Source organism: Telopea speciosissima, chromosome 4 (assembly GCF_018873765.1).
Source record: "Telopea speciosissima isolate NSW1024214 ecotype Mountain lineage chromosome 4, Tspe_v1, whole genome shotgun sequence".
NCBI lineage: Eukaryota > Viridiplantae > Streptophyta > Magnoliopsida > Proteales > Proteaceae > Telopea > Telopea speciosissima.
This window is the reverse complement of record NC_057919.1, coordinates 37,183,133-37,195,159: the sequence shown is the minus strand read 5'-3', so window position 1 is coordinate 37,195,159 and position 12,027 is coordinate 37,183,133. Positions and strand designations below refer to the sequence as shown.

The 12,027-nt window shown below is 43.8% G+C and overlaps 1 protein-coding gene across 1 annotated transcript; it reads left to right on the top strand.

The window, feature by feature from the left end:
* The first annotated feature begins 9,943 nt into the window (after window positions 1-9,943).
* LOC122659265 (putative F-box protein At1g47790) lies at window positions 9,944-11,040 on the top strand. Its single transcript, XM_043854397.1, has one exon. It carries the CDS (start codon window positions 9,944-9,946, stop codon window positions 11,033-11,035), a length of 1,092 nt encoding a protein of 363 aa, XP_043710332.1. The 3' UTR covers window positions 11,036-11,040.
* Window positions 11,041-12,027: the final 987 nt, after the last annotated feature.

Below are 12,027 nucleotides of genomic sequence, written 5' to 3'. Positions count from 1 at the left end.
AAATATGTGAAATTATCGAGCATCGGTTCTCTAATGATAATACATAGTACAATATCAATGTTCGTAATCATTCAATCTCTCCTAATAATTAAACACACAGTTTATACATGATTGTGGAATGAATACAGAAATTAAATAATAAATAATTGCCCCAAGGGCACCACTCTTGGGAGTACATCTACATCCAAGTCACGGTCACCGGCTCCACTTGATTCGCATCCAACAGTGCTCGTCAAGAGGTTATCTGCATATAAACTAAAAAGGGGTTATACAACAGGGTTAGCTACACCAGCTAGTGAAGGAGCAAGGGGAATGCACATACATCATACAATCAATATCAAATAGAATGATGCATGCTAATGTTAGATTCATTTTTCACCTAACACACAATTCTATCGGTCAAGTATATGCTACTGTGATAATTCGAGAGACACTGAGGGTCACTTATCCTATTGCCCCAGTGAAACCTCAATTATCACGAGAGAACCTACGCCGGTAGAAGCCATCATGACCACCCAGTGGCAGACCCTGATAGCCATCACTACCCCTGTCCTGGCCTCTCCCACCTCCACAGACCACAGGTGCTCAGACTATCCAACACATAAACCCCTGTTGGCAAGGGTCGTAGCATAAGGAAACAAGCATCCTAGCCACAGATATACTATATGTAGGTTCTATCGTCCCGAGAGGTATTCCGGGTGCATCAACTCCCATTCCATCTAGTACCCAGATACCAGCACGGCCTGGCACATACAGACTAGGATGGCATATAATAATTTTTTATAATTAAATAAATTGGGGTTCCGGTACTGGCACACCCAACACCGTAGCCTAACACAATGGTGAGCATTCTATCATATTCATAACATATCACATTTGAGATAATCAATGCAAATGTGCACAATGCTTATAATAGACAGTAGCATGCTTGCCAATTATATAACATTCAAACCCAACAAAGTCAGCCAGAACCCACTCACCGAACTCGGGTGTCACCCGACGTGATTGATATGAATCTCCCCAAGCACCGGGTGTCATCCGGCGTGGTTCACATGAATCTCACCGGTGCACCATCCTAGACATACAGAAGAGATCATTAAAGCAGGTATAGAGGGGTCCCATGCTAGGCCCCTAAGGTTAAAATCAAGTTTCAACCAAGACAGCACGAGTGAACTCACGGACAGTTTTAGCAGAGGTGAGTCCATCCCTGACTCCGTTCAGGCCAAAAGGTAAAAACAAAGCGAGCGAAACATCTTACTTGGATCCTATCGTGCATCTGTTCGACACCTGAGACACACCTAAAAGGGAGCGGATCAATGGGCGGGTGTGCTTCTTGGGTCCGCCCCTGCATCCGATCAATCCCTGAGACACACCCAAGAGCAACTGGCCTCAGGCGGATGCAACAGACTTGTGTCTGTTCCTTCCTCCGGTCAGTTCAGTACATAGGGGTTATACTGGGTAAACTGACAGGCGGTATAATAATTGGTGGATCCGGTCGTTCGTCCACCGGCAGTCTCCTCTGAGACTTCAAAGGGCTTTTGCTCCAGGTTGAAGCTTAGAGTGCCCTAAGCTCTCAGGGACAAGGAAGGGGTGTCTAAGCCTTCCTAGAGTCACTAGTTCCTAGGCTTACCTTATGGATCCAAGATCCTACAAGGTTTGGTCTCAAATTGGTCCAAGGGTTGGGTTTCAATGTTCAAAACCAAAACTAAGCAGCAATGGTTGCAACTGCAGCTCATGGGAGGTCAAACCAGGTCTAGGTTAGCTCCATTAAAGCTCCAACTAGGGACCGAGCTCCATCTTGAGTCCCAAATGGAACCTTAGGCCAGCCTAATGCTTAAGGAAATCATCAAAAGGAAATGAGAAAGAGAAGTGTCAAGGGATTGAGGTCTTACCTTCAATGGAGGTAGCAAGGACAAGGCTACGTGAGCCTTCTTGACCTCCTCCCTTCCTTTCCATCTCTTCTCCTTCACCTTCTTCTTCTCCCTTCGTCCGGTCAGCTTGGGGGAGGAGATGTGGGGCAGCTAGCCATCTTGGAGGATGAGACCTACATGGCATTCAGTACTGATCAGGAGAACTACTACTACCGCGTCATGCCGTTTGGACTAAAGAATGCAGGAGCAACATACCAGACGATGGTCAACAAAATATTCGAGGCATAGATAGGGCGCAACATGGAGGTGTACGTGGATGATATGCTTGTGAAAAGCGTCAAGGCTAAAGACCATCTAGCCGATCTTAAGGAAGTGTTCGAGGTATTGAGGAAGAACCAGATGAAGTTAAATCCAGCAAAGTGTGCCTTTGGCATAACCTCAGGAAAGTTTCTAGGTTTTATGGTTTCGGCCTGAGGCATAGAAGCTAATCCGACAAAGATCAAGGCCATCCAAGAGATGTCGCCACCCTAAACAGTAAGAGAGGTACAAAGGCTGAATGGAAAGATAGCGGCCTTGACGAGGTTCACGTCGCGAGCTGGGGACAAGTGCTTGTCGTTCTTCAAAACCTTGAAAAACCAAAGAAGCCCCAAAGACTTCACATGGACAGAAGAATGCTAGAGAACCTTTGAGGAATTAAAGAAATATCTGGAGAGTCCACCGTTGTTGGGGTGACCAAAACCTAATGAGGAATTGCAGCTCTACTTGGTGGCAACCCCGCAGCGGTAAGTGCAGTATTACTAAAAGAAGATGGCAAACAACAGAAGCTCATCTACTACGTCAGCCAAGTGTTGATCGATGCAAAGACCAGGTATACCAAGATAGAAAAGATAGCCTATGTGCTCGTGATCATAGCAAGGAAGCTAAGGCCATACTTCCAAGCCCACACGGTCTTCGTACTCACAGACCTACCACCGAAGAAGGAATTACATAAGGCGGACATATCAGGGTGACTGATCACCTAAGCAGTGGATTTAAATGAGTATGACATCAAGTTCCAACCTCGAACATCAATTAAAGGGCAGGCCCTAGCAGACTTCATAGTCAAAGGTACTTTCTCGAAGACCAAGCCAAAAGAGGTAGGATATGAGGAGCATGTCGTGGGTCAAGGGAGATGTTCATGGACGGGTCAAGTAATGCGGCAGGGAGCGGGGCTGGGTTCATAATCACCAGTCCGAAAGGTTTTTGGATTCAATATGTACTCTGATTCACATTCCAAGTCTCAAACAATGAGGCAGAGTATGAGGCATTACTTGCAGGACTACGAGTCGCGAGAGCAATCCTGATCACCCATCTAGCCATTTGAAGTAATTCCCAACTCATGGTAAACCAAGTAATAGAGAGTACGAGGCAAAGGATGAACACATGGAAGCCTACTTGATGCGAGCTCGTGATTTAGTAGCCGAGTTCGAGAAGTTTGAGATGGTTCGAGTCCCGCGGATCGAGAATGCTACAGCAGATGCCCTATCAAGGCTCTCAAATAATGAACTCCAAAACTTGGCCAGTGCGGTATACCTTGAGCTACTTCATGAGCCGACATATAAGGCAATGAGATCGAGGAAGGGCCAAGCTGAATGGATCCCATCGTCAACTATCTGTAGAATGATATATTGCCCGAGGATTGGTTCGAAGCTAGAAAGGTAAAAATCGGGGCAGCCAAATACACGTTGATCGATGGAGTGCTATACAAGAGAGCGGTCACGGCACCGCTACTTAGGTGCCTAGGACCCTAGAGAGCTAAGTATGCCTTAGTAGAGGTGCATGAAGGAATATGCGGAAGCCACATGGGAGGGCAAAACCTAGCCTATAAAACCCTACATCAAGGATTTTATTAGCCGAAGATGCAAAAAGATGCCATAAACTATGTTAAGGCCTGCGAGAAATGTCAACTATTCACCCCAGTACCTCATCAGCCAACAACACAATTGACTTCCATCCTTAGTCCTATACCGTCCGCCATGTGGGGGGTGGACATTCTGGGAGACTTCACACAAGCATCCGGGAATAGAAAATACTTGGTGGTGGTGATTGACTATTTCACCAAGTGGGTCGAGGCTGAACCATTAGTGAAGATAACGGAGAAAGAGATAAAAAAATTATTCATGACAAAGTGATCTGCCGGTTCGGGGTACCAAGGATTCTTGTCATGGATAATGGGACGCAATTCAATAATCCCGTATTCAAGACCTTCTGTCAGACGTACCACATCGACTTTCGACCAGTCTCCGTAGCTTACCCACAGGCCAATGCTCAGGCAGAGGTAACAAATAGAACACTGCTCGAAGGAATTAAGAGGAGACTAGATGAAGAGAAGGGGAGATGGGTGGAAAAACTTCTCAGTGTCCTATGGGCATACCAAACAACGATGAGGACACCCATGGGAGAGAGCCCATTTTGACTAGCATACAGAACCGAAGCTCTAGCATCGGTCGAGGTCCTCCCCTTGTCACATAGAGTCTTGCACTTCAACGAGCGAACATACGATAATGGACTTCGAGCAAATTTGGATTTCTTGGATGAGGTTCATGAGAAAGCATTGCTACTGAACGTGGCATACCAGCAGTGAACGACCAAGTATTATAATTCAAGAATCAAAGAGAAGTTGTTCCATCAGGGAGACCTAGTTCTAAGGAAAGCTCGGGCATCGCAACCAAGCAAGGAAGGAAAGTTATCGGTAAATTGGGAAGGGCCCTACATAGTTTCCAAGTAGATACGATCAAGGACATATCGCTTGAAAACTCTGGGGGCCAAGAGGATAGATCGACCGTGGAACTCTGAACATCTGAAAAAATTCTACCAGTAAAGGATCAGCCACAAACTAGTTTAGTCATTTTTATGTTTCAAGAATTTTTTGAAGTTTTTTCAAGTAGGATTATCCGAATTTTTTTGTACCAAGTTGAAGGTTTTCAAGAAATGAAAGCTCTGAGCTGACTTCCCAAATGTCGATCAAGTTCGTACAAGCACCAAGGCCATCGGCCATGAGGCTCAGTGCCAACTCAGGCCATCGGCCATGAGGCTCTATGCCAAACAAAGGCCATTGGCCACGAGGCTCTATGCCAACCAAGGCCATTGGCCACGAGGCTCTATGCCAACCAAGGCCATCGACCACGAGGCTCTATGCCAACCAAGGCCTTCGGCCAGGAGGCTCTATGCCAACCAAGACCTTCGGCCATAAGGCTCTATGCCAACCAAGGCATATTAGCCACGAGGCTCTATGCCAACATAGGCCTATCGGCTACGAGGCTCTATGCCACCAAGGCCTTTGGCCATGAGACAATAGACAATAGTAAATCGCAATGTGTACAAGAAAAGAAGTAAGAGTCAATCACAAAGATTCAAGGTAAAGATAGTACTGAGATTCTGAAAGCAACTACAAGTACATAGAAAAACAAAGTATCCTACGACATAAAAGAAAGAGATAACATCATAGCTCAAGAGAAGCAATAACCGCAATGTCACACTTGGGAGATGATACCCTCGAGGATGAAGGAGAAGGAGCCCTGGAAAGCTGAGGGGGAACTATGCTCGGGGATTGAACCACCTTAACACCCTCCTCCAGACAAGAGTCATCTGCTACTATCTCATCGCTATCTACAGCAGGAGGAGGAACATAGCTTTGAAACTCGGTAAATTCGTAATCGGGAGTTATCCCGAGGATAAAGCCCACGGCGTCGTTTATACCTATAGCATAAACCTCATCACTATATGCGTAGAACATATCCTCACAGGCTCAAGATACTCGAAAGTCAGCCACAGCTTGCCCATGGGCATGGACAAGATCGACATCATGTTTTTGGCATGGGGCACGAAGCTCATCCGAACCCTAGCAGATAAGTCTGTGGTCTCGGCCTCCAAGATAGCCTTCTGGGAAGATAATACATGAATCTCCTCGGCCATCTTCCTCTCCCAGACGGCACCCTCTTCACACGCAACTTTCCGCTCCAAGACGTCCCTCACCAAACTCCGCAGGCGCTAGGCATTCTGAACATTTTGGAAGCCGTACTTCTCAAAGCATAGCACCATCGGTAGTACAATAATGGACCTGCAACCAAATAAAAGTCAGCAAACCCCCAACATATAAAAAAAAGAGAGAGAGAGAGAAAAGAAGGTGATCGCTGAACCTGAAGAGAAGAAGAGACAAGCCTAAGAACGAGGCTATAGACCACGAAGGCCCTAAGCACAAAGCCAATAGCCAAAGCCGCGGGTGACCAGGCTAAGTGCAGGCGACGAGCGAGGGTGACTAGGCGGCCGACCAAGCGGGCAATGACTCAAGGGTGACTAGGCAGGTGACGAGCACGGGCTAGACCAAGAGCAGGGAGAGACCAAAAAAAAAGAGATGGGAGAGAGCAAAAAAGAGATGGGAGAGACTAAAAAAGGGATGAGATAGACCAAAAAAGAAAAAAGATGGGAGAGACCAAAAAAGAAAAAAGAGATGGGACAGACCAAAAAAGGGATGGGAGAGACCAAAAAGGAAGAAGGAGATGGGTAGAGCTCCAAGGAAGAGAGAGAATGAGGAAAAATTGAAAAATGAGAAAATGAATAAAAGGATGAAAAAGTGGGCAAAAAGAAAGCAAAAGAGGATAAAAGTATAGTGGGGGTGGGGGTGGGGGGGGGGAGGGTTTTGAACCCCTCACCTTTCTCACTCACTAATAAGAGAAAAAGTCATCTACCCCAAGAAGCAATGTTCATCCAACAGTCACGAGATGCTCATCACAAAGTTTCCTCCAAGAAGCTTTAATTGCAACAAGCCCCTCACAAGCTTGAAGACGACAAGGACACTACTCTCTTGAGCACTCCGTTCTAAGAGATTGGGGGCAAGTGATAAAAAAAAAATACACATGCCAGTCCCAAGATGCCACGTGTCCTGACCCAAAGGAGAGGTTGGCCCAACCCGGGCCACAACAGAACCCATTCAGTAAATCCAAGAAGAATAGACCCAAGAAGTCATCCAGAGACCAAGTCTTCCATGCAAGCCAACGAGGTCCAACCATGAGTCACTGCCAAGGTCTACGCCATCTTATCAGTAGAAGGACATTATCCCAAAGAGTTGTGATCCTATTCGGACTCATACATCAAGGATTGTTATCCAACAAGTGAAGAACACACATCTCTATCGATTAGGGAACCTCTTCCCTACCAGAACTCTACATCTCATAAAGAGACACCCTACTACATGATAGACTCTTTCACAAAGAATACTTATCACCAATAAGGACTCTCCACACCGCCATACTCAACTATAAATACTTAGGTATTCCAACCCATTATTCATCTTGAATTCCAATAATTTATCTGTTGCTAAGAGAGATCTAACTTAGGCATCAGAGAGTCCTAGGCCGGAACCACACCGGTTCTCCTTTGTCCCTGACATCCTTTTGCAGGTTGCAGCACCCGAAGGACCAATCAGAGATTTCCTGATGCAACCCCTTCTCAGACTCAAGATTCCAACTCGTTCAAAGTGTTGTAAATGAAACAACGATTTTTCCAAGAATAGCAGTTGTGAACCTGTCCAACAACCTTTTCCTATAAAACTAATAAGCTCTGGTGTTCTTGACACCGGAGTTTGGCCTGAGAGCCTAAGCTTCTCTTATCTGGTTGGAAGTTCCAGAATTTAGTGGGGAGGTGGTTTTCTTGTTTTCAAGTGTTTATGATAAGGGCTCAAAGAAGGTCATTCGGGTGTGGTCGTGGGTTTGGGTTGCAATGGGGGATGCTAGAGGCCAATGGGGTTGTAGAGGAAGAAGAAGAAGAGGGGAGTAGGTCCCACTAGGTTTTATATAAGAGTTATGGGTGAGTGGTGGCAAAAGGGGTTTAAGGGTATTATGGGATTTTAGAAAATTTGTAAATGCCACATCATCATTTAATGGTGGTTTTTTAACGATTAGGGTACGGTTGATAGAATCTTTCAAAAGTAGGGGAGGGCACTATCATTATTCAAAACCCGGGGGAGGGGTTTGATATTATGGATACTTGAGGAGGGGATGATATTTACTCAAAAAAAAACCCTCACTTATTGAGCTTTTCAAATTTGGCGCTTCGTGTCTTACCAAAACAAAAATAAAATTTACGTTTCGTGTGATTTTAGTCACGCTACCGCGAATGAATTCCTTCGATGGCTCTTTTTCTTTTACTTTCCTTAAAAATCTTATGTTGGTTGTGTTGACAAGGGGCGTAAGTTTGGCCCTGCTGGCCCTTACCCGTCCTAAGCTTGAATAGGGCCTAGGCTGGGATACATGGCACTGAGGGCGGGTTAGGGCTGGAAATTTCTTACTCTGAGTCAGGATCGGGTCGGGTTAGGTTTGAGGCCTCGGGCTAAGCCTAGCCCAGCCTAACCTGACCATGTTTTAAGTTATACTATAAAATATATATTGATATACAATATATATTATAAACTTTAAATGTTACACATATTTTGTTATATAATATATTGTATATGAAGATAATAAGTGATAATATGTTTTATTATAGTGTTAGTTTATGTAAAATTGATAATTCTCCTCGACCCAGCCCAACTCAGACCAGTCCATGCATCTCTCCCTTCCCCCGCTCCATTATTAGGGCCAATCAGGGTTAGCCCGACTCGGCCCTGAGTGCGGGTCAAGGTTGGACTTTCCAGTCCTGGAGTTAGGGTTGGGCCGGGCTTGGGCCCAGCTAAGGGGATTCAGGGTTGGGTAGGATTTTTAAAAAACCCAGCCCAACCCGATCCTGTTGCAGCCCTAATCTAGAGTATAGCTTTAGATTATACAAATTTGGGAGAAAAGAATGATAAACTGTCACGTGGTTCCTGTTTATAGACACAAAACTGTGTGAAATTATCTCTCAACTCCCAGTGAACTAAAAAATCTCATACAGTCAAATGCTCTTGCATGCGTTCTTATTGGTCCCCGCACTGGTGCAGAAGCTACACGATCAAATAGCAATCTCTTCCCCATACAATTTAGTTGTGCCACGTGGAAGCATGATGTAGCAAATTCCATCCATAATGCATCTTCTCATTAGTCCTTGATAGGGGTGTCAAAATCTAAACCGAACTGGTCAAAGCGGCTCGACCCAAGCCCTTAATGGGCTGGCTTTGGTTTACGGGCTTTGATACTATTCAGTTTCGGTTTGGATCAGGCTAAACCGATGGGCCCTCGATTAGCACCACTGACAGGATCAAACCCGAACAAAAAAAATGAACCATGCCAGCCCATTTCAAAAGTTAATGGAGGAATTGAGCCCTTCGCAAAATGAACCGAACCATGTTGAACTTGGAAATACAAATCGACACCGACCTGAACCCAACCCGAACCAAAGCTGAAACCAAAAAGTCCTTATTGATTCGGCTTCGGTTTCCCTGAAACTCACACGAAAACCAAAAAATTGGAACCAAACTGAACCATCTGATTGACACCCTTAGTGCCTGCCCTCTTTGATGTCTTTCAAAATTTTCAAATACTTTGTTGGGCATGCCACTTGGAGAATTGTATTTAGGCTGAGGTTTGACATGTGAACAACGGACGGACCGTAAGATGGAAAATTATCCTCTTCAATTCCTTGAAGTGTGGCAATGTTGTAGTGCTAGGTGGAGATGTCGATACCTGGTAGCTGCTGCATCCAACGGTCCATATCAATGAGATCGGACAGTTGGAGCGGCAGCTGCAAGGTGTCGACATCTCCACCTAGCACTGCCACACTGTCACGCTTTAAGAATTTGAGAGGATAATAATCCAATCTTACAATGACATTTGAAAACCAAGTTGCAGGTAAGTTAAGATTATTAGCGTGTAAAGGATTGTCTATAAAGGCAGCGGCCTTAAGAATGCATTAATTAAAAAAAAAATGTAAAATCATGACTAAAAGCCAAAAGGTACGTAGTTAGACTTGGTCAAGAATGTGCTTTTAAGAAGTCAATAAGCATGCCATGTTCCTACCTCTTATAAATAATGAAAGACTACCTAAATTAACGAACCAAATGTTCCCCTTTATGAGCAAGAAAACATAAACGCCTAAAAAAGCTTCATTTGGCCTCAAGAAGAATGATTTCTCTTCCCCATGAAATCATCTTTGAGGAGATACTTCCTCTAGTCCCTGCAAAATCTCTTGTTAGATTCAAGTGTGTGTGCAAGCTCTGGTGTGCTACGATTTCTGATCCTCACTTTGTGCGTGCTCATCTCAATCGACTCAAATCTCAACCATTCAGTACTTCTGGTAACCTAACTCGAAGTTCCATCAACAAAGGTGATTATTCATTCTTAGATCCTCAAACAGATGAGAAGTTCGACTTGTGCTTAAAGAAGTGCCTGGGGGAAGAAAATAGTTCCTTATCTTTGAAAGCTTCTTGTGATGGACTACTCCTTGTCCATGCAGAAAGAATTATAGAACATCGATTCTATGTTTGTAATCCGATCACTCGACAATTTTTGAAGCTTCCTATCCCTCCTTCACAATGGTTTGGTGCCTCTGGATTGGCTTATGATGCTAAAAGCCAACATTATAAGGTGGTTGGTTGGTTTGGAAGTGACGATAATGAAGGCTGCAAGTGTATGGTGTTTACAATAATACCAAATATGATGAATCACAACAATGAATCATCGTTTGGGTCGTCATTGAAATCATCATGGAGGGAATTGAGTGTACCAAGAGGGTGTAGATTACAAAGATTTGGTTGTCCAGCTTCAGTAAGAGGGGCATTGTATTGGGTAGCACTCAATCATGACTACAATGAACATTGTATTATCTCAATGGACATCACAAGAGAAGTTTTCATGGAAATTAAATTTCCAAGGTATGAACCGATCAGTCGAGTTTTCAACTTAATTGGATTGGAAGGATCGCTATATCTTGCGCAATCTTCGTTTGTTCGTAATACATATAATCTTGGTTCTACTTTCTTATGGGTTCTAGAGGATGATTTGGACAAAGATCAGGTCTGGACCAAGCTATGCTACTTTGAATATGATGGTGGTGGTGGTGGAGATCACGGTTCAAAGATTCATAAATTTGTTTCTAATTATGACACTAAATTGCTGCAGGACATATGGTTGATGGTGATTAAGAAGGATAGGGAGACTTATCTGAGTTCATATTTTGATACCCATCTTAACAGTCTTGTGACCTGGGATGCTTGAGCCTTGAATAAAGGCTAACATTAAATAAAATTCTATTAATTTTAGAGAAGGGTTGAGGGGCAAGAGTAGTGTTCTTGTTGTAGTTGATTTTAAATGTATTATTACCTATGAAGAAGAAATGTTTAATTCACAATATTGTTAATTATTTTTCTTAGCAAAAAAGAAATATCAATTGTATCTTGCACTATCAGCATGCATGATCCCAATCAATTAAAATATGAAATGAAATAAGCCAAATATCGACTCTTTAAAAAAAAAAAAAAAAAAAAAAAAAAAAAAAAAACAACCACCACCACCAAGGTTGCTAACCACTAGTGGTCTTACGATAGTGCTTTGTCAGCGTCTTCATCCACTCAAGAACAGAGAAACAAATTGTTGCAACCAAAGAGAAACCATTCAATTATCAAAATGAAACTAGTGTTTCGATTGTTACATGAAACTTCACAAGCGCAAAGTTTCACTCGATCTTAGCACTTTCGCAATGAGTGTCACGTACATGTAAGACTTTGCGTTCCTTTTAATGCAAATTCCTCCACGATCAACTAAGTTTTCACCAAAACCCTGATCACTCATTGATAGAGAAGGAGAGAGCACGGAATCACCGGAGAAGGCAGAGAGTAGCACATATATATATGGTTACACAGTTGTTGCATCAAGAAATCTCTGGTAGGTCCTTCGGGTGCCGCAACCTGTAAAAAGACGTTAGGGACAAGGGAGAACCGGTGTGGTTCCGGCCTAGGACTCTCCGATGCCTAAGTTAGATCTCTCTTAGCAACAGATGAATTACTGGAATTCAAGATGAATAATGGGTTAGAATACCTGAGTATTTATAGTTGAGTATGGCGGTGTAGAGAGTCCTCATCGGTGATGAATGTGCTACGCAAGATAGATCATCACGTAGTAGAGTTTTATTTGGAATAGTTCCTTGTGAGATGTAGAGTCCTAGTAGGGAAGAGGTTCCCTAAGCGTCCTCTTCTCGTGTTTGAGTTTGG